This window comes from Thamnophis elegans, chromosome 7 (genome assembly GCF_009769535.1).
Source record: "Thamnophis elegans isolate rThaEle1 chromosome 7, rThaEle1.pri, whole genome shotgun sequence".
Classification (NCBI taxonomy): domain Eukaryota; kingdom Metazoa; phylum Chordata; class Lepidosauria; order Squamata; family Colubridae; genus Thamnophis; species Thamnophis elegans.
In genome coordinates, this window is record NC_045547.1 from 32,984,566 (window position 1) to 33,012,565 (window position 28,000).

General features: G+C 37.3%; 1 protein-coding gene across 2 annotated transcripts; it reads left to right on the forward strand.

Moving 5' to 3' along the window:
* The first annotated feature begins 144 nt into the window (after positions 1–144).
* On the forward strand, positions 145–27,976 carry ACO2 (aconitase 2). 2 transcript variants are annotated; one of them, XM_032220749.1, is made up of 18 exons: positions 145–220; positions 6,456–6,598; positions 8,039–8,297; positions 9,448–9,540; positions 11,684–11,842; positions 12,141–12,291; positions 12,906–13,010; positions 14,243–14,334; positions 14,583–14,688; positions 15,175–15,332; positions 15,438–15,511; positions 17,434–17,545; positions 19,131–19,253; positions 19,965–20,120; positions 23,817–24,008; positions 25,433–25,565; positions 26,061–26,182; positions 27,491–27,976. In XM_032220749.1, the coding sequence occupies exons 1-18, from the start codon at positions 188–190 to the stop codon at positions 27,626–27,628; spliced, it is 2,349 nt and encodes a 782-aa protein (XP_032076640.1). In that variant the 5' UTR covers positions 145–187; the 3' UTR covers positions 27,629–27,976. The 2 variants fall into 2 exon arrangements, with proteins under 2 accessions (XP_032076640.1, XP_032076639.1); XM_032220748.1 differs by lacking the exon at positions 145–220 and adding an exon at positions 1,454–1,556.
* Positions 27,977–28,000: the final 24 nt, after the last annotated feature.

Below are 28,000 nucleotides of genomic sequence, written 5' to 3' on the forward strand. Positions count from 1 at the left end.
TGTAAAAGACTCGAAAGAGGCAGTCTAAAGAAAGAGCCTTTTTTAAATAAAAAAGTAATTACAACATGCAGATGATATTAAGTGCAGGTAATCGTGCCTGTAAACAAGCATTTTTAAAAGCGTTTCAACATTTGAAAGGAATAAAGAACAAACTGTCGACATGTAATTCGTAGTTTTAGGAATCAGCATGCAGTTAAAGGCTAGGCTTGCATTGAAAGGAGTAAGTGAATTTTTATTTAATCCTAAAAAAAACTTGGGTGGTGAGGGGGAATCGGATCTCCTATAGTAGCCCTAACCCTTAATTGCAGGATCTCTCGTGTGTATCCATTCAAAAGCTTTCTGATCATTTTACAGAGGCATGCACAAAAACTTATTTGTGCCGTATCAAATTGTACTACATACTTTTATGACTTTAACGTCATAACACAGGTGACAAATTCTGCACAATAACGTGTAAAAAAATCTGATGTTCACTTCAGCTAGATTAATCAGATTGATCACATGCGACAAGCTCTACTATTTATTGTGGTTTCTAATCTCGTTACTTAATTTTATAACAAATATGTTGCAGCATATAATTTACTCATCACTCTGAATTTTAATAAAGGTTAATCTTAGGTAATTATACATTTTTCCGTTTTTCGTTTTCTACGCACTTTTATAGCTTTTACCTTTACCAACTTTAATTTATAGTGTCTGTTTCTCTCATGTACCAAGTACTCCCCTCTTTTCACGTTAATTGCAGTCAATGTAGTTTTACTTAATGCACTGCAGATTGCATTGCAAATTGCAGGACTGTCATAATTAATCAGGTTGCCTTTTAAGAATACAATCCACTTACTAGGGAATAAGCTCCACTGAAGTCAGGAGAAGGTATAAATTAAAACTGTACCTTGCCGCAAGATTAACTGCCTTTGCTTTTCTAGTGGCATAAATACGTAATTTTAGAATCTAGATTTTCATTTATCCTGTTATCTCTCCCACATTACATAAGGTATTTAATTTCTCTTTAGTATCTGATAAGCCAGTATTGCTGTGTCTTTGGAGCAGATTTTCATTCTGATGATCCGCTGCAAATTTAGTTCAAAGACTATCTAGTCCTTTCATGATAAAGCCCATACTTCACCCGCAATCGGAGCCTAATAGACTGAATTTAAAATAACGCTTGAATGTTTTTATTTTATATAGGCAGCGTTTGAAACAAACAAAAACAAAATGTTCAATGTAAAGCGGTAGTAGCCCTGTCCAACCAGGGAGATGAGTTTCTCTAAGTTTTTCAGGTCTCTTTATATAATAATTGACAACTGCGGAATTTTTAAAAATTGTTTCCTGTTGATCTTTCAACCCACCGGAACTACATGTATTATAACTTCCAGGGCCAAGGAGACTGTGTCTCTTGAGTTCTTGGGAAGGAAAACGTGATGATGGCCTTTTAAAAAGCCCCGCCTATCAGCACGTTTTTATAAAACGTCGGTGCGTGACGGTATTGTCAGGCGACTTCATCTTTGTCAGTGAACAAAATGGCGCCGTATTATGTCCTAGTCAGTCGGTTACAGGTGAGCAAAGTGGCGATAGGGCGGGTGGTTAATATATCCGAGGTAAAAAGCGAGCGCCTCCCATCTAGCTGATGGCGACGATGGCAGCCGAAGGGGGTCCGGCTGTTCTGTTCGTGGGTTCTTAGCATTCTCCTTCCTCTGTAGGTCAGCATGTTCCTCCTGCTTGCAGCTCTCTGGAGCGCATGGAGTAATATTTGCTCCCTAGCAAAGCGGCAAATCAACTTCTCTCCTCGGCATGTGCATTAATAGCTTTTGCTCTCTTTTTTGTACTGCTTGTCTGCCTGGTAGTTCTCTGCCCTTGCAGCCAAGGTGAGGGCAAGGTGACTGACATTCTGCCCTGCATTTCGAGGCAACATAGGTCATTGTGAGAGTGCTAAGTATTCCTAACGTCATTATGCTGAATATTGCTATGATGTCATGTATTATAGTACTGAAATAATTAGGCCATCTAGATTCAATTCCTACCCTATTCAAATGATTTTGTTCTGAACCTTCTAATGAATTGCAGTACTTGCAATAAAAGTGCAGGTGTTAGTGTGGCATATTGCTGTGTTTTGTCTTTTGTGCAAGAAAATCCCCAATTTTAAGGCATTTTAGAGCAGGGGTCATTAGTATGTCTTGATATGCATAAAGTCACAGCCTTTTCAAACATACTTAGGAACTCTACAAGCATAATTTTTCTACTAAGGAGATGCAATACGAGAAATCTTTAGCAGGTATTTCTCAAACAGTTCTCAAGCAGCAATTTGGATCCCATTTTGCTTATGCAAACTTGATACACTTATCATTCAGCTCTTTTATGTGCTTATTTTTATATTGCTTTTATTTTTAACTCAAGGCAGTGAACATACATAATGCTTTTTCCTCTTTTTCCCTCTCCACAACAACAGCCCTGTGAGATGGGTTGGGCTGAGAAAGGGCTTTCATGCCTAAGGCTGGAATAGAACTCATGGTTTCCTATTTTCTATCCTTATACCTTAACCACTGGACCAAACCAACTATATAATATATAGAGTATATATAGAATTTGGAACACATTTGTACAAAATAAATTATTAATTTAATTGTTAATTTTAATCTAATTTTTAAAATTTTATTGCTAATATTAATTGGGTTTGTTTTTGGATACTTTAATTAATTTCCTTTTTAACTTTGGTAACATGTTTTTTTATGTTGTACGCCACCCTGAGTCCTTTGGGAGAAGAGCGGCATATAAATCCAATAAACAAACAAACAAACGAAATTCTTTCAATTTTTTCATAATCTCACACTAAGGCATGCTGTTTAGTCAACTTGGAAAACCATGGCTTCAGAGTATTTATTATGTAAATATATCATCCTGTACTTTTATATTGGAATAAGTACCTCTTTTATGGGAATAAATTCTTCTGAATTATCTCTGAATTTGGCAGAACTTGCTACTATTGGATAAACAGATGATTAAAATATTAATGGCTTTTTATATTAGACTTGAATTAAATTCTTCTCCCTGACTTTTTGTTTTTATCTCCTAAGCATAAAAAGAGATTTATCAAGTTGTATACAGTTACCAAAAAACCCTGAAAAGAGCTACTATCCTATATTAATTAGTGTTACTGTCACTTATAAAAATGATATGATAATGCTTCCTTTCTTCCTCCTCCCTTGTGGGTGTCTTTATTTATTAGTTATTTATATCATGCCCTTAAATTTTTTACAAATACCTCAAGATTGTGAACATACCCAACATACCTGCCTCCTATTTTCTCCACAACAATCCTGTGAGATGGGTTGGGCTGAGAGAGAGTGATTGGCCCAAAGTCATCCAACTGCCTTTCATGGCTAAAGTGGGACCTGAAGTCCGTTTCCCGCTTTGTAGCCTGTTGCCTTCACCACTACACCAAACTGGCACTCTATATTTCCATTATTCTTCTGTGTTGGGCTGTTTTTGTGTATTAAAGGTTTCTCCCCCCCCCCCCTCATTTTAAATATTCTAACAATTTTGAGCCATCTAAAATTGTTGTGCAGCATATTCATTTAACAAATTGTTATTGTATGGTTCATCACACAATTAGCCAGATGTTTAGACTGGATTTTGCATTTTTATCTACTGTACCTATCGAGCTTCCCAAGGACCTGAGATAGGCAGATATCATCATCTAAATTATTACTATTAAACAGTATATTGTGCATCATAAAAAATAGAAACCTGGTGATTTAAATATTAATATTGCTTTCTAAGTATGCCATATTCGTTATAGTAAATAGAAACTATTTCTATAAATAGAAATATAAACTATTTCTATAAGAAAGTAATCTTTGCAATTTGTATTAAAATAAGTACAGGGTCATTTTAGTTGGTTTCAGATATCCATCTCTGCATATAACCAGAATTATTACTGTTTTTTCTTTACTCTGAATTTGGTTTTGCTTTTCACTTTCTTTAGTGATTCTGGTACACAGGTGGTCAGATAAATATGCTTAATAAATACCGTGTTCCCCCCAAAATAAGACAGGGTCTTATTTTCTTTTGACCCACAAAATATGGCTTGGGCTTTATTGTCAGGGAAGGGCTTATTGTTTTGGGGTTGCCAGGCAGCTGCTCTCTTGCAAATGGGCTCCCAAAGAGCCGGGCACAGTCTCAGGGGCAAACGGCTGTGTTGCGCTGTCACAGCAGCACAACACAGCAGCCATGAAGGGACCACACTCACGAGCAGCCACCCGGAAAACCCCTTTCCAGCCGGACACAGCACCATTCACTGACCTAGAGGTATCGCCAAGCTGCGTGAATGCCTGTTTGCCACCGCCCGGCTCCCGCGGCTTGACGCCTTCAAAATGCCAGTGAATGGTGTTCTGCACGGCTGAAGAGGGGGGTTGCACAAGCGGATGTTCTGCTCCCGCACCTCCCAGCCTCACGATGCCCTGGCCCAGCTCTCCCTGCAGAACCAGAGCACCTCCACTGCCACTTGCCCACCACCATCTCAGCATGGCTTTTTTCAGCGATGTTCAAACAGAGTCTTCTGGCAGTGGCCACTCTGGGCATGTTAGTATGCTCTGGGAGTACGCTCTGCTGGCAGCTGGCCCACAACCATAGAGCGTATGCCCAGAGCAGCCACCGCTGGAAGACTCGGTTTGGAAGCCGCCTAAAAAGCCATGCTGGGATGGCAGCAGGCGGCGGCAGCAGAGGTGCTCTGGTTCTGCAGGGAGAGCTGGGCCATGGCATCGTGAAGCTGGGAGGCAGAACAGCTGCTCACGCAACCCCCCTCTCCAGCCATGAAGAGTGCCATTAACTGGCATTTTGAAGGCGCCAAGCCACGGGAGCCTGGCAGCGGCAAACAACCACTCACGCGGCTTGGTGATACCCCTAGGTCAGTGAATGGCGCTGTGTCCAGCTGGAAAGGGGGTTTGCTGGGTGGCTGTTCGTGAGCTTGGTCGCTTCATGGCTGCTGTGTTGCACTGCTGTGACAGCGCAACACAGCCGTTCACCCCTGAGGCTGTGCCTGGCTCTTTGGGACCTTGCTCGCAAGAGAGCAGCTGCTTGGCAACCCCCTTCTCCAGCTGGACACAGCGCCGCTCACCAACCTAGCAGTATCCCGAAGGCGCCAAGCAACGTGATCACCTTTGCTCCCCCGCCAGTTTCCGCGGGGGAAACTGGCAGGGCACCTTTGGGATACCACTAGGTTGGTGAGCGGCGCTTTGCCTGGCCGGAGAGGGGGGATTGTCCAGGGGGCTTATTTGTGGGGGAGGACTTATATTTTCGCCCACCAGAAATATGTGGCATGGCCTTATAATCAGGACATGTCATATTTTCGGGAAAACATAGTATAAAATGGAAATTGGTTTTGTTAATCTAAAATACTAACTTTCATGGATTGGGAGTGAAACACTGGTTCATTCGTACCTGAGGCGGAATTAAAACTCATGGTCTCCTGGTTTTAGCCTTGTCCCTTCACGACTCAATCAAACTAGCTCTAATTTCTCTCAAGTTCTCTCATTTAATTGTAATCATGGTTCATTGCTTCAGAGCAGTAGTGGAAACCCAGTCCAGTACAGGGATTAGATCCAATTTTCCAATGTTTCTGGTGGGAAATAGATCAAGAGTGACATCAAATAACATGTCAAGTCTGATTCGGGAGACCATTCTCTTAGTTATAACTCTCATATTTTATCACAGGCCCAATCTTTAAATGATTAGGTTAGAATTTTATTTCAAATGAGATGAGATCATAACATGACATTATGACATTATTTTGTTGGATATTGGATGGAAAAATGAACCACCTTAGCAAAGTGCTATAAGTATAAAAAAGTAACGTATTGTATTTTTCAGAGTATAAGACGTACCTTTCCCCCCATAAAAGTGTGGAAATGTTGGTGAATCTTACATACCAAATACAGCCATTTTTGGCCTCCCAAAGCCTGGCCCTCGCATCCCAATTTTGTGAAAAACAGGCCATTTTTCACAAAAACGGGGGTGTTTTTGTCCTCCCCGGCCCCTAGGAGCACTCTGCAGGCTTCACCAGGGCTGGGGGAAGGCAGAAATGCCCCTGCTTTTGCAAAAAATGTGAAAAACAGGCCTTTTTTTTTTCAAAAACTGAGGCGTTTTTGCTTTCCCCCAGCTCTCCTGAAGTCTGCAGAGTGCTCCTGGGGGCCAGGGAGGACAAAAACTTTTTTTTCTTACTTACCTCTTCGAAATCTTGGTGCATCTTATACACTGGTATATCTTATAGTCTGAAAAATACGCTAAATAAATACATTGTTCAAAAATGGTACTTCTAGCTTTCTGTCCCCTGCAGAGACCTTTTTAATTCCTAAAAACTTAAAAGTCCTGATGAAGTTTATTTATATATTTATACACAGAAGGTATAAATGTAATTGTCAATGATATTAGCTAACTGCTTTCTTATTTGTTCTGTTCAGCAACTGTTAAGTAAAGGAGTTCGAAGGTACCATGTATCTACCTTCTTATGTCAACGGTCCAAAGTGGCCATGAGCCAGTTTGAGCCTAATGAATATATACAGTATGAACAGCTTGAAAAAAATATCAACATTGTTCGGAAAAGGTAAGAATGAAGACAATATAGCTGTTATTACACAGAAGTGTGTAGTTTTCTGAAGGCTTCATTGTGTAATATATCTGCTTGGCTTTAATTTGAAAGGACCAAAATATGCCAGTTTTTTTCATAGAAGATTCAGGGATTCAAGGTTAGTTTCCTTATCACCCTATTAGGTAATTAGATGAAACGTGCTGTTAAAAGTTATCATGCATGTAGGATAAATCTTGTAGCATTGGAATAAAGTTCCTTGCTAAGATGTTAGAGTATTTTCACAATGCTTAGTAAATAAAATTAAATTTGAGGGAAAGTTAGAAGAAAATGGTTAATGCAATTTAGAGTAATCAGTTGTAAAGTGCATTGATTACCTATCTATCGAACAGGCCTAGGAAGTGATAAGCGATCAGGAAAAGGATTCTGGAGTTGTGAATAGCTCAGTGAAAATAGTAGATCATTCAGTGTTTGTTGTGAAAAGGGCAAGTACTGTTGTTGGATGTTAGAGAGACAGTCTAAAATAACTGTCATTATGATAATGTCACCATACAGTTTTATGATGGACAGTTGTTAGAAAATAATATACTATTCTTCTTCTTGTAGCCCAAGAGAGTATTATAAAATGGAACGTAAATAGGTGCAGGAAAAGTCTGAAACAGTATTTTGTTTTGGAATGTTTGCTTAGAAAAATGCAACCCAAAGTAAATAAGATACAAATGTTTATAGTTAGGCAGGATATGAAAATGGTGGATAAAGCCCAGGTCATTTAGTGAAGTTGAACAATGGAAGATTCAGAAGAAGCAGAATTCTACAATTTGGTAGTATTATTTTCAGGAAAATATATGTACTAAATGCATCCATCTGGCTGACGATATTAACTGGGGCTTATCTTGGTAGGGCTTATATTACGAGCATCCTGAGAAATCATGCCAGGGCTTGTTTTCTGGTTGGATCTTATTTTCTAGGAAACACGGTACCTAAATAAATATTACAAGTTTAAATAATAGCTGAAACCCTGTGAAATAGAATTGGCCAGTCTATGGCACTCTCTCATGAGATTTGGGCAAAAATGCATACTGCATAATATCTCAAGAGAAGAATCAATGAAACCAGTTAGTCTGATTTTGGGTACAGGTTTTCCAAAACATTGCTATTTCTTTATCTATTGCTTTCTTACTAGTATAAACCATAGACAGATGTTGAGTTTCCAATTTAAAGTATGAATTTAAGCAATGGTAATATTAATAACAGCTGAAATAAAGAAATGGGCACAGAAATGCCATTAGATTGTACAGTATGAGGCCTTTGTCTCCAGTGATGATTATTTAACCAGTTATTGCTGCACAGTTACAGGAAGAATTTTTAAGACTCTCATTAAAATTCTTACGTTTAAAATATGCGATATGAATAACATGTTTGTTGAAATATATGCTCCTTGCCTTTTCTTTCCAACAGGCTGGACCATCCCCTTACATTGTCAGAGAAGATTGTATATGGCCATTTAGATGATCCTGTCAATCAAGATATTGGGAGAGGCAAGACATATCTACGTCTGCGACCAGATCGTGTAGCTATGCAGGATGCCACCGCCCAGATGGCCATGCTGCAGTTCATCAGTAGTGGGTTGCCTAAGGTGGCAGTGCCCTCAACTATCCACTGTGATCACCTTATTGAAGCTCAGCTAGGCGGCGAAAAAGATCTTCGAAGAGCAAAGGTTAAAATAATTTAGCCTACGGTGAAATAATTGGTTTAAATTTACCATGAAATGTAGCCCATCTTACTTTTGACTCCTGCACTATAAGATAATAATTACTTTACATGAATTGTTCTGGAGAACTGTGGCCTGAAAGATAAACTTGTAGCCTGTCCTGTCTCAGACTTTGTGTTCGAGAATTATCTTGCAGAAGGCCAAAGAGAGAACAAATTGATCCTATAAAATCCTAACTGTGTTCTCTAGTCAATTGCTGTTCAAGAATTGTCTATTTGGCATGCTTTTGATAGTTAATTTACATTTTTTAATTATATACCTCTATGGACTTTGCTTTCTGAATTCTAATGCTAGTCAGTTGAACTTCTTTGAAAGTTTTGAAACTCTTTCCTCTTTTTGTCTGTTCCAAGGCAATAGAATAAAAATTTCAGCTGCACTTTAAGGTAGCACATAATATTTGGCACATAATAACTTAGGATGAATGAGCAATGACATTGCATCTAATCATACCATGTGAACGTAATCTGTTCTGGTTAAGTCCCTTGAGTTGTTGTAAATATCATTTTAAAAGCTTCAGCAAGTCCCTTGTAGAGGAAAATCCTTTCATTGCTAAATTCTGTCTCAATAGATGTCCAAGATTTAACATACAGATTACTGCTTTATTTTGCTTCTTCCCTAAGAACGCACATCCTCCTTTCTATTGTATTTAATAAGAAGATATTTTGATGAGTAAACATCAGTTCATTACAGGAGGAGAAAGCTTTATTCTAATAATCTATGATGGCTTATTAATGGCTAGTACCTGGATAGGGAATCCGCATTATGGATTAGGCTGGAAAGTTGAAAAAGACATCCTGAAAGAAAGCAGCGGCAAACCACTTTTGTTATCAACAAAACCACAAAATCAGTAGAGCTTTGTCTTTGATCAGGCATTCTGAGAATTTGAAAACCCCTGATGAATCTACAATGCTTGCCAGTGCAGCATTTTGGTATCACTTTGTTGTCTTATGTAAATAGTTCTGAAGAGAAACTCTTAAAATAATAATAAAAGTGCATGCAATTGAAACTGTAACTTGGATTTTCTTAAATAGTTAAGCCAGTGCTGCTCAAATGAATATATTTAACGAACATAGTTTAATTTTGTACACATAAATAGGATATCAATCAAGAAGTATACAACTTCCTAGCCACAGCAGGTGCCAAATATGGAGTGGGTTTCTGGAAACCAGGATCAGGAATTATTCACCAGGTAAACATTTTCTTTGTTAAGGGAAAACTAGGCAAGGTTAGAGACAAAGGAAGTTAATTTGTATTAAATTGGATACTCATTATTCTGAATATTGATTGACAGTAACTTCAGCCCCAACTTCAGAAAATTCCCTAGCTGCTGTTTAAAGAGATCAAAAAGTCAGGAAAGTACTGTATTTTTCGGAGTATAAGACGTACCAGAGTATAAAACACACCAAGGTTTTAAAGAGGCAAATTAAAAAAAAAGTTTTTGTAGTCTGCAAACCTCCCAAAAACGGACCCGTTTCCCCCCCCCCCAAAAAGGGCATGGATAGCCAGAATGCTCCTGGGGGTAGGGCAAAAACGAGCAAAAAAGGGCCAGTTTTTTGTCAAAAAGGCTTGGATAGCCTTTAGGAAGCTTATAGAGTGCTCCTGGGGGCTGGGGGGGGGGTACAAAATTGAGCAAAAAGTGGCTCATGTTTTGCTCATTTCTGCTCTCCCCAGCCCCCAGGAGCTCTCTGAAAGCCTCCTACCAGCAATGCATGGCCATTTTGGTGAAGGGGCGAGGTTTCAGGAGGCAAAAAATGCTGTATTCAGTGTATAAGATGCACCCAGATTTTCAGCCTCTTTTTTGAGGAAAAAAGGTGCACCTTATACTTTGAAAAATACGATAACTAATTAATTACGTAGAATTTCATTATAATTCTATGAGTGGCACCAATCTCTTAAAATATAGTGCTGTTTTTTAATCTTTCAAATCAAATTCCCTAATCGGGGAATTTGTCTAAGTTCATTATGTATTTTTTTTCTACTGAGATGAATGATTGAAAACCAATATTTTGAAGGACTGTAGATTTTTCTTATCCACAAATTAAAATGATATTTTTATAAGTCAGAGCTTGTTATATTAAATGTTTGTTGGATAGAGTTAGGCCATTTGTGGGCTTGATTCCTACCCCTTCTGGCTCTTTAGGAGAACAGTGACACATTGTTTCTGGGAAGTGATTTAGTATCCATTAAGGAGATCATTTAGTATCCATTAAGGAGATCATGGTAGTTACATCTACATTGATTAAGTATTGCTCTGTCTCTAATCTTCCTTTTGGAAAAAACAATATGTTTGGAGTTCAGCTGTAGCACATTCTAGAATCAGATTATCTGGATCTTTCCAGTGCGGCCAAGACATGGGCCTGAGATAGTATTAGTCTCTCTGATATATTATCTCTGTTGTGACCTGGATTGGAGGTGGATAAGCACCTCTTGGTCCTATTGGACCTTTCAGCAGCCTTCAGTATCCTCAACATGGTACCCTTCTGGACTACAAGAAAGGTTGTTGCTCTGAGGAGCCATGTTGCAATAGTTTTGCTCCTTCCACAATAGATAAGTTATTTGATTGTGGGGATGAGAGTTCTGCCAGGCAGCCTCTCCTTTACAAATATTAATTCCCTTTTCCCTGACTTCTGTATAAAGTCACTGGGAGAAGTCATCAAATGATTTGGAGTTTGGTATCATCAATATGCTGATGGTGCTCAACTGTACATCACCACCTTGGGTGTATATTTAAGTAATGCTATCTATGTGCTGATCCAGTGTCTCTGAATGTTGTGAGACACTGAATGGGGTAGAACAGGCTGGGGCTGAATGTTAGCAAGATGAAGTTACTGTTCATTCACTGTGGGTTACTAGTGTCTCTAGTGGTATCTCTTGATTACTTGATGTTACTCTGTAGGAACAGGTTTGTGATGTGCATATGTCAGGTAAATAAAGTTTCCCTGGATTTTACTTCTAAATTAGTTATTTTTTACCCCTACTATTTTTTTGAGGATTACTATAACTAAACAATTTAAGATTGCAAGGAATTAGGAAAAGTAGAGTCTTTCCAATGACTGGATGTCGTCCAGATGTATGACCTTTAATTCCCAAAGTTTCATCAGGCTAGCTGGGGAATTTGGAAGTCCCCATATCTCTCGGAAGCCCAAATTGGAAAGGGATGGTGCAATCTTATTACTTGTTAAGTTTATTCTATGATTAACTTGGTTTTAATTTAAAAAAAATATTATAACAAACACTGCAATTTTGGTCCCACTTTTGTACTAGAAGTTTAAAACATTTTAAAGTGTTAGTTTGTTCATCTTTGCTTAAAAACATTGTACTGTTTGTCTCAGATTATTCTGGAGAACTACGCCTATCCTGGTGTTATGCTTATTGGCACCGATTCCCATACTCCCAATGGTGGTGGATTGGGTGGAATCTGTATTGGAGTTGGTGGTGCTGATGCAGTTGATGTCATGGCAGGAATCCCCTGGGAGCTTAAATGTCCAAAGGTAAATTAAAGAAGAATAAAAATGTTTCTTCATTCAGCAAATGAAAAGTATTTTTTAAAAGTGGAGATGCTACATTGCTAAATATGCTGCTATGATGGGGCAATTCTGAAGTTTTCCTATTCTTACTGACCACTGTGCTAAACATATGAGGCCCTTAATAGTAATTGATTTTTTTAAATCTCAAGAGTATCTTATTTCTGTATTTCCAATTACTCTAAAATATTGCATAAAAGATTTGAGGAACTGAATTTTTACTTACATGTAAGTGATGTAATCTCTTTTCATTGGTGGTTTTCAGGTGATTGGAGTAAAATTAACTGGTAAGCTATCAGGCTGGACTTCTCCAAAAGATGTGATCCTTAAAGTGGCTGGTATACTTACTGTGAAAGGTGGTACAGGAGCCATCATAGAATATCATGGGCCAGGTGTCGATTCCATCTCTTGTACAGGTAAGGAACAACTATTTCATATTAATGAAAATAAATGTTTGATCATTGATGATGGACTATTACGGGTGTTACAGTGTGATATTTCACTGGATAAAATACATACGTTTTGTAATTATGAATACTTGACAGCTATTAAGCCATTTGGAACAGCAGTGTTATGAGAAATGCTGCTGTATGCTGGCCCTTTATTATATCTGTTAGAAAATACTTATAAAGCTGAGTTGCATCAAACTTGAATGACCAAGAAGAGTTCAGAACTGTCATTGAACTATTGACTTGAGAGAATCTTAATACATTTGGAGAATATCAATGGTATTTTGGTTTCATTTGTTAACAATTGGAGATATTCTGTCCAGGAAAATAAATGTTTTATAATACTTAAATATAAATTTAGTCCTGAGGGACCAGTCATGACTAGGAAGAGAAATTACTGTAAAGAATCAGAGATGGAATTCAACTATTTTGGCCTTAAGAGTTACTGCTTTTAACTAAAATACATAAAATGCTACTTACCGCCTATCTTTTTATAAAAGAGGTTTTGTGAGTAAACTAATTTATGAATGGTATTTACTCTGGGTTCCAATTTCACTTGTCTGAATGTCTTTCAACCCCAGGAATGGCAACTATCTGTAATATGGGAGCAGAGATTGGTGCAACTACTTCAATCTTCCCTTACAATCACCGTATGAAGACATATTTATCCAAGACTGGGCGTGCTGGTAAGATCTTTGATGAGTGGTCAGATTTTACCGAAGGCTGTTATTTGTTTTCACTATTCTCCCTCCTACGAAACAGAGATAAAGTTAAAGTTAAAACAAAGATAAAAATTTAACAATTGCTTCATAGAGATGATGGTGATGAAAAATGAATATTCAACAGTTCGGATAGTGGTATAATAATGCCTACACACATGTAGTCCTCATTTAGCAAGTATTGCTGGAACCTGCAACTCAGTTGTTAAGCAAAATGGTTGCTAAATGAAATAGGGACTATGCTTATGAGCTTAATTCAGCTTTTCTTTGCTTTACAGACATGCAAATGTCATAAATGTGAGGATTGTCGCAAAGTTACTGTTTCATTACCATTGTAACTGCAATTGGGCATTTATACAAGGCAGTTGTTAAACAAGAAGTACTTGTATTTTTTGTATAATTGCAGAAAGTCTGAAAAATATTTGAAGAGATTGGAAAGTGCGAAGATAATTTAATTTTCAGGTTTGCATTTATTATGTGATTGTCCTTTATATCAATTTATTTAATTTGGTCAAGATTTGGATTACCCCTACAGGTTGTCCTCAACTTTTAACTAGCCATTTAACAACCATCTGAAGTTAGAATAACCTTGGAAAGAGTGCTTTATGGCCAGTGGTGGGCTTCAATTTATTTTACTACCAGTTCGCACGTGCACTCGTGCAATGCTTCTGTATATGTGCAGAAGTGTCTGGGCGGCTGGGCAGAGCCTCCCGACACAGCCACTATTAGTTCGCCTGATCCGGGGTGAACCGACAGAAACCCACCTCTGTTTATGGCCCATAAAGCCCTTCTGGCCCTCATAAAATGTTGCCTCCCCCCCCAGTCCCATGTCTGCATTTTGGGTGTTTGCCAAAAAAAACAAAACCCTCCCAGTCAGAATTGATTTGGACTTCTGATCCTGTGATTTGCTTAATGAGTGCCACCAAAATGGTCAAAATAATTGTATCTAATTATATTGGTGCCTCAAATTTTGACTGTCACAACTTATGATTGAAATTCTGGTCACAGTTGGAGTTGTAAGTCAAGAACTAACCTATATTAGTGTACTTGGTATTAGCTTGCATGTTTTGGTACAAACATACTTTGGATGCGGCAGAGTCCTGTTCGGTAATTTTAGAAAAATTAATTGTTCTTTCTTCACAAGGGATCATAATAAGTTTTTCTCTTTCTAATCTATCCTCTTCTTTTTCTATTTTCAGAAATTGCTAATGTGGCAGATGAATTCCAAGAGCATTTGAAACCTGATCCTGGCTGTTCTTATGATCAGCTAATTGAAATTAATCTCAGCGAGGTAAATCATTCTTGTAGCTTCTGAAGAAAGCTAGAGAAATAACAGAAGTTTAGAAGGGGAGCTGGACTCTGCTATGTCTGTTCATTTTTTCCTTATCTTTGTTGCTGAGAAGCCTGTGTAAGAATATTTTTAAACTATGCCATATCCTGATTCAATTCATGCATTGATGTATTACAAAAACCAATTGTGTTCTTATAGTGGTCTTTAGAATATTCTCAAATATTTGCTTACATTTTTCTTTCCTAAAGTTGAAACCCCTTATCAATGGGCCTTTTACTCCAGATCTGGCGCACACAATAGAAGAGATTGGCTCTGTGGCAGAAAAAAAGGGATGGCCATTGGATATTCGAGTTGGTGAGTAGGATTTTATGTGGCTGACTCTTTTCTTTTTAAGGTAGCTTTCCTCGCCGCCTTAGCAGTCCATTAACATTTCTTTTCCATTTAAACATTTTTTACATAATGTATTTTGCAATGCCAATATCTGGAAAAAATAATATTGACTTATTGTAATATATAATACTTTTACCTGTTTTGCATTGTTTATTATAGTTAATGGTCCTGTTGTGATTATATATTCAAAATGATTTAATAAAGTTATTTAACTAAACTGTTTGGAAAATGAAAGTATTCACTATAAGTCTCCATTTTATTCTTAAGTAGTAGTTTGTGCCATTTAATTCAAATTGATATGACAGAATGCTGGCGGTTTTCCCCTAATCTCACTCTAAAATGCTAGAGCCATGCAAAAACTATGGATTCAGTGGAAGAAAAAGTATTTTCAGTAGGGTAAAGTTTAAAAGAATCTGATAGTGATATTTCTTCTCTGTTCTGTCTGCATAGGTCTGATTGGCAGCTGCACTAATTCAAGCTATGAGGATATGGGGCGCTCTGCAGCAGTGGCAAAACAAGCACTAAGTCACGGTATTAAGTGCAAGTCTCAGTTCACTATTACACCCGGTTCAGAGCAGATACGGGCCACAATTGAAAGAGATGGATATGTAAGTATTCTTTTTCCTCTTTGGAGTTGGAGTATGCTTTAAAAAAAATCAGGTTGAAGACCAGCACCTCGGCTGCTGTCTAATTCTGTTTTCTGTCTCCTTCAGTCAAAAATCTTGCGTGATGTTGGTGGAGTGGTTCTTGCTAATGCATGTGGGCCCTGCATAGGCCAGTGGGACAGGTAAGATGTTACATATATGGAGAAACTACGTTGATTTTCCCCAAAGAAGTATTTTATTTTTTATTAGACAAACTAAAGAAAATACATAAACAGAACTAAAAAAGGAATAAATAAAATTGAATAAACAAGAAACTTATAAAAATGTCAAGTATTCTTTGTTTCACAACTGACTTGTTAAGTGATTATTTACAATTATAACTATAATAAATAATAATAAACAGTAGTAAAAAATCATTTTCCAATCAATGTACACACTTACAACCAAATGCCTTTGCCTGGTTGCAACACACACTGGAGTGAGAGTAATACTGGTGTTACTGCCCCATAGAACTTTATCTAAATGAAGCAGCAGCAACCAAAGATCCTTGTTTAGTGATTGTTTTGTCAGAACCAATGACAGTTGCTAAATGAGGACAATTGTGGTTGCTAAACTATAAATTTTCAGTATGTCATTAGTTAATTAAGAATAACTTTAAAAGTTGCTATTAAACTCTGAGGCAAACATCCTAGTGTAAATAATCAAATAAGGTTACAGCCTATATTAAATTCAGTCCTATGTTGTTAAAACATATTCTAATTTGGAATGTCTTGTAAAATGAAAGTACTTTCAGAATAGAGAAATCCAATTTTGGATGTGATACAAATCCATATATAAAGTTATGTAGGTAGGCCTTGATTTCCAACTATAATGGAGTCTATGGAGCCATTACAATCGTAAGTCCTAAAGTGAATCACACACATGACTAGCCCAATTTCAAGACTTTTTTATGCTGGTTGTTAAGCAAATCACTGTGTTCCTTAAGTGGATTTGTGGTCATTAAACAAGCCCATTCATTAAAGAGGCATTCCCCCCCCAAAAAAACACAAGTAAATGCTGTTGGTTTTTTTTTGGCACAAATGTCATGATTGCAGTCATGTGATCCCAGAGTGCTGCAGATGGCTGTAAATGCTTGCTGGTTATCCAAGATGCATTACCATAGGGGGTGGTGGTGGCCAAAGAAGCTTTGGAACTGGGTCATAAGTAACTTCAGTGCAGGGGGTTTGTAGCAACTTTCAACAATTGCTAAGCAACCAAACGTAAGTTACAGTAGTTGAGGAATGATTTTTACTTTGAACTCTATGGAGCGGTGCTATTACTCTTGATATTGGCTTTGCTTGTCAGAAGTTGGTTGGGAAGGTTACAAATGGTGATCACATAACCCTGGGACAATACAGCTGTCATAAATGTATGCTGGTTGCCCAAATTTTGATCACATGACTATGGGGATGCTGCAGTGATCTTAAGTGTGAAAACTGATCAGAAGGCCACTTTTTCAGTGCTGTTGTAACTTCAGTCACTAATTGAATGGTTGTAAGTTGAGAATTACCTGTATTTCAAATTACCTGGTATTTGTGTGTACATCCTGAATAGCCTCCTCCTCAAAGTAGTTTACAATTAACTCATTTCTTTTTAAATTATGGCTGCTACTAATAATTTGATTCTGTGAGCAGTTTTGATAGGTATAACCATACATATATGTTGCACTTTCCACTTTATGAATATTTTCATCTCAGTTTCATGATACCATAATTATCAGCAAAAGTTTAGATTGATAACAAAATTATGTATTTTCTAATATAAGCTATTGTGAAAAGATGTGAGTTGATGAGATTGTAACATCCCTTTGATTTTGAGTATGAGGACTTCCTATGGGTTTTGTGTGGGTTTTGTTAATTTACATCATTCTATAGACAATGTTTTATTTGAGTAGATTATTTTTGTTCCAATTACTCAGCTTTTATATACAATAGGATTTTTTCTATGAATTTTTAGGAGCATTAGTTTGAAGTAACATACATTTTAGGACATTAACAATAACTTGCTCATACCCTTATGGCAGGATAAACTTTTTAATCATTGGGCAAACTTTCTTCCTTTGCAGAAAAGATACTAAAAAAGGTGAAAAGAATACAATTGTTACATCCTATAACAGAAATTTTACTGGTCGTAATGATGCCAACCCTGAGACACATGCATTTGTAACTTCTCCAGAGGTATAGTATATGACAGGTGTATAACACAAATTGCTTAGCATAGTTTCACACATCACAATAAGATAAAACCATACAAACCCATTGTGTGTACAGCTAGTCATTGACTTACGACAGCAGTTGGGACCAGAATTTCTGTTGCTAAGCACAACTGCATCATTTTGTGATGGCAATCCCTGAGTCTCAGTTGCTGTAGTTAACTGAATTCCATGGACGTTAGGCAAGACAATTTCTTGCTTCCCACAACCAAAGTCAGTGGGGAAGCCGACAGGAAGTTGCAAGTCCCATACTACAGAAGCATAGCAAGGGGAAGATGCAAGGAAGGTTGGGGAGGATTCATAAGAAATGCTGGGAGAGTCAGAATCTCTGTGTAAGACGTGTGGGTTGGGGAAGGGTACTCAAGGGTGTGAGGGAGTGCATAAGAGCCACTGTGTAGAAAGGAAGGCTGCATGAGGGGGTGTACATCAGGTGCTGTGTGGGTCAGGAGGGTGTATGGAGATGGGGGCTGCTAAGGTTGGGAAGAGTGCATGATGCTACGCATGGCAGGAAAGATGTGAAGGGATGCTGAAAAGCACGGAGTTGGAAAGGGATCAAGGGTGTGTACGAGAAATGTGCACGTTGGGAAGGTGCAAGTCGGTGCATGTAATAATATGTGGCAATGGAAGAGATGGAAGATAAGCTGTTTAGGAAAAAGTCATATAAAAGGATGTAGCCTGCAGCTGCAAGATGGCAGGATATAAAGGCTCAGAAGGGGTTCCCCCCATTAAGTTCTCAGGCTATAAAAGAAATAGTGGTACAGTACTTTCAGTCTTGCAAAGACTCTGAGAATATAGCCTTTCAGTAAAGCAGAAGTAGCTCATCTGGTTATATTTCCTGTCTGGCTTGCTTGGGAGGGCTGACAATGTGTGAGAATTGTCCAGTGGGATGGGAAAAATCTGTGAAAAGTGCTGCATGAGTCAGGGATGATGTGCAAATGTCTGGTGTGACATTGCATTCATATCACATCATTGGGTTGGGGAGTGTGGACGAGGTGCCATGCATGTCAGGAAAGCTGTGCCAGGAAGGATGAGGGTATGTAAATGGCTGGTGCTAGTGCAGAAGGGCTGATGAAGATGCACAAGCAGGGGGGAGACTTACATTAGAGACTTTCAATCTTTCCTGCTGGGGAAGCCAATTCTTAGGCACACAGATCAAGATCATATGACTGTAAGCCCCTTGGAAATCTGAAATTCTGATGACTGGTCATGACCATCATTTGTTCAGCACTGAACCAGCACTGAATAAACTACTGGGGACTACCTGTATTAGAGAAAGAATGTATTTCAATTGCCTCTTTTTCTCAGAGGCCTTTACTTAATTAAGATTATTTATTCAACTCTGGACCTATATTCCAATTTTTGCTCATCCAATACTTGAACTTCATGCTACAAGTAGCTTTCCCCAATCAGGTATTTCTCTCCATACAATGTCAGGGTTTTAGTTGGAATAGTGGATGATGGTTACAAAAATGCTTATTACTTGCAAATAAAAAGAGAAATGAAGCAACCTTTTTTTTTTTTTTTTACTCATAATGGATTGCCTTTTCCAGATAGTAACAGCCCTGGCACTTGGTGGCACTTTGAAGTTTAATCCGGAGGTTGACTTACTGACAGGAGCAGATGGAAAGAAGTTTAAGCTTGAGCCACCTGATGCTGATGAATTGCCAAAATTGGTACTTATTTTTTCTTAATCTTCAGAAATTCCCTGGGAAGCATGTCTTCTTTGTCATGGTGATTCCCTAATGAACAGCCTCCTTCCAGTGATTTGGATGGCTATGACCCTGTTGGCTTTTGGAAAAGCTATAAACCTGGTTTTTCTCCCTGGCACTGAGATGAGGACTTTAATGGAGCTGTGTATATATGGGTGGTGTACACATACGTATGTGTGTATGGTGTATTGGTAAGGAACTATTTTTAAGAGCCTCAGCTTGATTCTTTTTAATGTATTTTGATTGTTTATTATTATTATTAAATTTTCTGGCTACCCTACAGAGTTCCATTGACTAGAGGTATGGCAATATAATTTTGTTTATTTCGTAGGTAGGCTAACTATGTAGCACTTACTTAAGTACAGCTGTATAAAACACAAAATACTACATAGATACCTTACAGGTTGTAATCCCCATGAACAATGATATGACATTGAAGTGAGATGGGTGAAGAGTAATAATTCAAGCTTTCAATAAAGGGAGGGAGAAAAGAAAATTATTTGAGTGAAACAGTACTTGAGGATGCTAGAGCAAAATGATTCAAGTGATAAAAGTCTTTATTTGGCTTATTGATATACACAAGATACATTGTGCATCCAACATTTAATGTTTGCCTTTCCTTTCTAAATAATATTCCTTTCCACATTACAGTCACTTTTCCTTATTTTCTATTAGGAATTTGATCCAGGCCAGGATACCTATCAGTATCCTCCAAAGGATGGTAGTAGCCAACATGTGGATGTGAGCGTCACTAGCCAGCGTTTGCAACTGCTTGAGCCCTTTGACAAGTGGGATGGCAAGGACCTGGAAGATATGCTGATCCTCATAAAGGTAAGAATCGGAGGCAAACAGATAAATGTGAAGAGTTTTGTTTTGTGCAATTATTTGATAATATCTAAACTTTCTGTTTCACATAGGCTCTTATAAAACATTTCTAATGCAAGGAACAAAAATAACTAAAGTGTATTGGTCAAATTATGTAGTGACATTATACAACTACATTGCTCTCCTTCCCAATTTTGAATCATAGTTGCTCTGTATTTCTTTCAAATTGTTGCTTCTATGTCATAATACATCCACACATGTCATAGTACATAACACAACACTTGATGATATCCATGGCTATCCACAATTTGTTGTGGACTACATACAATCAATGAAGCAAAAACGTTTTTAAAGTTTCTTACCTTTTCCATTATGTACAGAATGTTTGCAATGTGATCTTTCTCTTCTGAATCTACCTTGTACATCTGGCGCTTGTTCCAATCTGAATTGTAAAATCTTCAACATTATCTTACTGGTATCTGAGATAAGTATAGTTGTTTCATAGTTAGAACATGGCTTAGCACTGCTCTTTTCTGGAATTGATATATAAATTTATCCTTTCCAGTGCCTTGGGCGATACTACGTTTTCCATCTTTACTTGCAAATTGCAAGTAGCACTTTGATTACAGTATGTTGCAAAATTTTAAGCCATTCAGCTGGATGTTCATTAACTACTGAAGTTCTATGCATAGTGATATTTTTAGAGCCATTTATCTTCAATTTCCACTGCTTTGACTAATCGAATAAGTCTTTGTATCATCAATTTGGGGAGCCATAATGGCACAGTGGTTAGAATGCAGTACTGCAGGTTTACTCATTGTTCACTCCAGAAGTTCGATTCTGCTCAAGGTTGACTCAGCCAGCCATCCTTCTGAGGTCAGTAAAATGAGGACCCAGGTTGTTGGGGAAAATATGCTGACCATGTAAACTGCTTAGAGAGGGCTGTGAAGCCTATAAGTCTAAGTACTATGGCTATTTTTTTATATTTACTATTTACTTTCTTGTTTTCCATATATTTGTGCCATCTTTGTTTTTCATTTGAGCTTTTGTGTTTCCTAATCACTAACCATTGTATAAAAGGTTCTGCAATTTTTTTAAATCATTTGCCTTTTCCATTTGATTTTTATCCTCAGTTTCAATGCATTGCTTATTGAAATTCTTGCTGTTTTCTGGAATTCAATTGGACAATTTTTCTTCTATTTCTACCACCTTTTGCTTTCTGTCTTTCCTCAGCATTGAAAATATGTCCTGTTTGCAATATGTTAGCAGGCAGCAACTTCACTTTCTTGTACTACAGGATATTTTTGTTTGCTTCATTTTTATTGATACCACAATTTCAGTCTAGTGTTCTTCAGGCATTCTTATTCTTATCAAATCTAACCATTTAAATCTGTTTTATCTTCACCCTAGAATCATATTAAATACTGAATTTTTCAGAATATAAGATGCACCAGAGTAGAAGACACACCCAGGTTTTGAAGAGGCACTTTTTTTAAAAAAAAAGTAGGTAGGTAGATAGAGGGGTAGAGAGGGAGAGAAAGAGAGAGAAATACAGTAGGTAGGGAGAGAGAGAGTGTGTGTAGATAGGTAGATGGTAGAGGGATAGAGAGAGAGAAATAGAAAGATATAGAGAAATACAGTAGATAGGTAGGGGAGAGAGAGAGTAGGTAGGTAGGTATATAGGTAGATAAGAGGGGAGAGAGAGAGAAATACAGTAGGTGGGGGGGGGGAGAGAGAGAGAGAGAGGGTAGGTAGGTGTTTCCAGGTGCATTTATCCATGTGCTGGAGAAGGAAATAGCTGACAACCTGTAGCACCTAAAACTTTCTTTCTGCTGGGACAGCATTTGATCAATGTAATTCTCATCAACCACAACTAAACAGCTTTCCGAAAAGGGGGGGAGGGTTGGCCTCTGCAAACCTCCTCAAAATGGCCCGTTTTTCGCAAAAACGGGCCACTTTGTTTTTTAAAAAAGGCATGAATAGCCTTGGGGGGGCTTGCAGAGTGCTCCTGGGAGTGGGGTAGGGGCAAAAATGAGCAAAAAACAGCCCATTTTCATGAAAACGATCTATTTTTTTGTCAAAATTGCATGCATAGCCTTATGCAGGCTTATAAAGTGCTGCTGGGGGCTATGGGGGGGGGGGCAAAAAACAGTCCATTTTTTGCTCATTTCTGCCCTCCCTAGCCCCCAGGAGCTGTAAGCCTCCATAAGGCTATGCACGGCCATTTTGGTGAAGGAGTGGGGCTTCAGGAGGCAAAAAATGCTAGATTTTCAACCTCTTTAGAGGAAAAAAGGTGCGTCTTATACTCTGAAAAATACGGTATTACTTGGGTCTTATCTCATTGGTATGACTGTTTGTTTTCATTAATTTAAGTTGTAATTTTGCAAATGGAAGTTTATAGCCTAAGACACAGCAACATATCTTCTTTTTTGCTGATTGAATACAGTAGTACTTGCAGATTATATATTTGTTTTTATCCCACATTTATTATTTTTATAAAAAATTCAAGTCAGCAAACATACCTAATATTCCTTTCTCTTCCTGTTTTCCACACAACTACTACTCTGTGAAATGGGTTAGGCTAAGAGAGACAGACTGGCCCAAAATCACCTACCCGGCTTTCATGCCTAAAGTGGGATTCGAACTCAGAATCTCATGAGTTCTAGCCTGGTGCCTTACATAGTCAATTTGATGTAGGTGTTTTTCATCCAGTGATATCTATATGTAAAGTTGTATTGTAGGTTCTTGAAAGAAAGCAAATGTCTAGTTGTCTTGAAAGAAATCTATTAGTAAGTTTCTTGCTTCAGTTTGTATACAACAATCACATTTTCCCATTATTCCTAATGCTGTTTCATTTCCAACGTTAGTATTCCAATATACCTGTAATGAGTGTCCATTATGGTGTTGCATCAAAAAAGCATTGCAAGTTACCATAGAATCATCCGGCTTTTATTTCCTCTGCATATGTGATCAGAATATAGATTTGATCCACTATAATGCTGGCTGGCTTGCCTTGGATGTAAACTGATAGTATTTTGTCATTTTGTGGGGATTGTATCTGAGCACATTTCTGTTTTTTTCCTTTATCCATTGTAGAAGATTGGGTGTTCTTCTAATAATGTGAATTGATCCGTTCTCATCTGCTTCAGTTTACTGAGTTCCTGAATATCAATGTTGAATTTTGAGTTTCTGCTCTGACATCATGTTTGTCTGTTCTAAGTTCTGTGTACCAGTGGGTTTTTTATTTATATACAGTATATTTACAGCAAAGAACTTTCTTTTGTCTCTGACACATCAGAAACTACACATTCTTTTGGCTTTCATAATTGCTACTCGTACTTGCCCTCTTGTCTTCCTCAGTAGCTTGTTGGATACTATCTGATCTTGTGGGCTCATCTTCCATATCACGTTTACATTGTCTTGGCTGTGAATATCCATTTGGTTTTCTTGGCAGAATATTGGAGAGGGTTGCATTTCCTTCTCCAGTGTATCATATTTAGTTTGATCCCTTGTCTATAACCTGCCTGTCATGGATGAATGGATGACCCTTCTGAAAATGTATACTCCCAATGGTATAGCTGCTTCATGCTACAAGGTAATGATCCATAGGGTAAAATAAATGTTGGGGTCCTAAAAATTGCTTGATGCTGTCAAAATGTTCTTTTTATGCAGACTGAATGTCTGTAATTATCTTGCATTCAGGTAAAAGGAAAATGTACAACTGACCACATTTCAGCAGCAGGCCCCTGGCTCAAATTCCGTGGGCACCTGGACAACATTTCAAACAATCTATTGATTGGAGCTATAAATATTGAAAATGACAAGGCCAACTCAGTTAGAAATGCATTAACACAGGAGTTTGGACCTGTTCCTGACACAGCCCGTTACTACAAGGTAAGGCTATGAAATGTAATTGTATTTTAGGCACGGTGTATATGTGTAGCAGCAGAAAGAGTCTGTTTTTCATTACAGCCATTCAGATCCTATGGGAGCCAGAGGCCATATGCTCAGAACAGAAGTCCAGAACTGTGAATGTTCTGGGTATATCTGAGACTTTGACAGTCATTAGAATGTCTCTGTTTTTTAGATGGCTTTTGGAAACACTGGGAAAGGGCTATGTCAGAAAACCTAAAATAACTGTCACTTAAAATAGAGAATATTAAATTGGGTCTAACTCAGTATGAGAACTTTTCTGCCCCTTCTCTTAGCTGTGAGCACTTTGTTATTATGTTTATGTTTTTCTTAGTTACACTTGTGCTCACTTCAGTAGAGTAATTGACACATTTAAATGCATTCAGACTTGAGAATGAAAATACCTTGTAAAATATAGAAAATATTAATAGTTAATATAATTAATACAGTTAAATAAATCAGGATGAGGATTGTTATAGTATCAGATATTTAAGGTATTGGAAATCAAGTTAAGAATAGATTAAATAATGAATATGATTTTAAATTTTAATTGTTGGCACAAAATATTTGTACCTAGATGAAATACTGTTTAATGGGAAATGGATTGTTTATATTAAAATAAAATTAAAAAATTTAAAATTAAAAAGGGAATGAAAATGTCTTTCCTTGGTGTTTACATTAAATAAATCATTGCCAATACTTATTTATTCTTAGGATGTTAGGAAACTGAAAATAAAATGTGACACAAGAGCCTGTTAAGGTATTCTATAGCAGGCCAGATGTGTTAGGGGATAGGGTAAAACCCTCTATGCTGTTATCTGGAAAGATCCTGCACCCCAGAGGATTGGAAGTCGAGGATGTGTCTTAGTACCAGGCCTTTGCAACCTAAGAACCTGAGAGCTTGGTCTGAAAAATGGAAGAGGTAGAGGAAGCTGTATATCTCTGAACATCTGGTCAGAATTTTGCAAGAGGACCATGGTATTGCTGAAATACCAGCCAGAGGTTTCCCAATCCTGGTATTCAGATAGCATTTTTTATAACTTCACAGACCATTGTGGGTAATTCTATCTTGATGGCTTTGTGAGAGGAAAAACAGGCAGTACCTTAAAAGAAATATATACCAGTATGATATGCTTTCTCTGAGGGAACACAAGATTTTTTTGAAAGACAACTTATGGTTTTGGGGAAATTTACCAGTTACTAGTCTCCCTCCAACATTATGCAACTGATGTACAGTATGCTTTTCCCATTTTCATTGCTCTCAAGTAAGTTTTCACATGCAACCATTTATTGTTGTTCTTGCCATTTTTTTCAAAGAACAATAGAGTAACAGACTTAGCTTTTGCTTTGCTTCCTGGCATAATTTATGTATTTATGCTATTGAATAAATATTTTGTTTGTTTCAGAAAAGTAATGTTAAATGGGTTGTTGTTGGAGATGAAAATTACGGAGAAGGTTCAAGTCGGGAACATGCAGCTCTGGAGCCGCGACATTTAGGAGGAAGGGCCATTATTGTCAAAAGCTTTGCCAGGATTCATGGTAAAACCGCCACTTCCTGCAAAACTACTGCTGCTAGAAGGCTACTAGATGTTTAATATATTTTTCTCACCAGAATAATAGAACTCATATTTAGTTTGAGTTTCTTGTATATCTTCAGGGAATTGGTGGAGATGGAGAAAAAGCAATATTAATAAAATCTAATAAATCTCAAGACAAAGTAAGAATGAGGTCATATTCTTATTAATTGTAGTATAAATGTAAAACAACTTAAATATGGTAAAAAAAATTGCTTAGGAGTAAATACTGTTACAATTGATAAGTATTCCTATCAGCTTTACAAAATTAGATGCATATGCAAGGCTGAAGGAATATAGGAATGGTGATAAGCAATCAGTTTCATAAATATTTGAAGGTACTTGTGATGATGAGATGCAAGGCATATTACAAAATGCACAAATAGCATTGAGGTTTTGCTCTTTGCAATAGTCTACTGGAATGCACATTCTAATACATGAAATTTAAATATTTTAACAGAAACCAATTTGAAGAAGCAAGGACTCTTGCCACTAACATTTGCTGATCCAGCTGATTATGACAAGATCCACCCTGTGGACAAGCTAAGCATTGTGGGTCTAAAAGATTTTGCCCCCGGAAAGGTAAATGGTCCCAGCTCTCAGCCCTACTACTCCTCCATTGCATTTTCTTGCACCTTCTTTATCATGAACTACTGTATTTCAGGGTTCAGATATATGCAACAATATATTTCAAAATACATTAATACTTTTTGCTGAACTTTACATATTAAAAATCCAATGTATCAAATTAAACTGAATACTTTATTTGGCCAAGTGTAATTAGACAAACAAGGAATTTGTCTCTGGTGCAGAAGCTCTCAGTGTACATGCAAAGCAACAGAATAATGATAATCATAATAATACCAATAAGAGGGAGAGTATAGAAGAGAATAAGAATAAATAATATTATAATCATACTGTGAATAAACTTGAATTCAAATCTACAGGAAATTAGAAGAGTGTACAAAATATTTGGAAGATAAAATTTTATTGTTGAAAGTATAAAACTGGTGTTTTGAGTTCAAGACAAGCTATTCCATGCATTTTGGAAGTACCTCAGGTTGGAAAAGGTGTCAATACTGTTTTGGGCTTTAAACACCTCAGAAGCAGTTTCATATTCAAAATGGAACATTTTGAAATTTTGTAAAATTGCATGTTTGAAACAAAGCAAAGTGTTTTGTATATCCCCAGTATATTTAGAAATAGACAAAATGTATAGGTTGCTTTTCATATACGGTGGCTAGTATTTTTTCACTCTTGTAGCTGTATTTTTTTCCTCTTTCTTTCTACAAAATAGTTTGTTATACATGAATGTAAAGAATACATATTGTATTTGGGGAATAATGTAAGTTTTTTCCCCCCAAATCCAGTTTTGAGAGTGGAAACTGAATACTTGCCAATGCTTCATGTGCTGAAGAAGCTACACCCACTTGGAGGTGGTACTTCTCTAAGGTTCTTCAGCCTTGATGCAGGAGCATTCCAGACCACTGTTGAGATTTGAAGCATTGCAGGGATGTTAAAATGGGGAAGAGCAGCATTTCTTGGCTGGAGTGTCTTAACATTAACGGGTTAAAGTAAAATATTGAATTTAAGAGGCCTACATAGGGGAAATGCAGTGTTCTGTCAAGTCTAGTACAGTACCTGGGTCCTTGTATATTTTGGATTCAATATTTGGTAAGATTTGCTAAACGATCAAATGAGGGAATAAATCATGGCATTTTAAATTCAGAAACTAAATGTTCTCACATTTTTGTGGTAAATGTTTTAGAGGATAGCAGATGTCTAAAAACCATCACAGTTAATGATGACTTAACAAAATGCATTACTTATGATAGGAAGTCCAAATATATATATATATATATATATATATTTCTCCAATTTCTCCAACAGCCCCTGAAATGCATCATTAAACATCCTAATGGGAGCCAAGAAACAATAATACTGAACCACACCTTCAATGAGACTCAGATTGAGTGGTTTAAAGCTGGTAGTGCACTCAACAGAATGAAAGAGCTAAAGCAGCACTGAATCTACGCACATAATGTATCCAGTGGACTTGATGAGTAATGTCCATTAAAGTGCAATTCCACAACAATTCTTGAGAATAAATGTATGTGATCAAATGTAACTTTAGCTTCCTATTCATTTCAACTCACTTGCATACACCAATAAAAGTATTTTCTTTCTTTCTTTTTCCCATTAAACAGTTCTATCTTTCATAACTACCTGTTTTCATGCATTTTGGTTGTCTAATATTGCTTCATATTTATTTTTCAATTATTTTCTTGCCCAGTAATTTCAGTGATGACAAAAGAATGAAAAATTAGAAGATTATTTCTCTTGTGGAAAATAAAATTGTAACTGACATACCTGGTTGTTGAGTGTTCCTAGTAGCATTTT

Bases quoted from the DNA above. Each gene is read 5' to 3' on its own strand.
- ACO2 (XM_032220748.1), top strand. From the start codon at position 1,521: ATGGCGCCGTATTATGTCCTAGTCAGTCGGTTACAG. The intron at 14,689-15,174 runs GTGAGTAGGATT...CTGTCTGCATAG, and splicing joins GCCATTGGATATTCGAGTTG to GTCTGATTGGCAGCTGCACT. The intron at 24,009-25,432 runs GTAAGGCTATGA...TGTTTGTTTCAG, and splicing joins ACACAGCCCGTTACTACAAG to AAAAGTAATGTTAAATGGGT.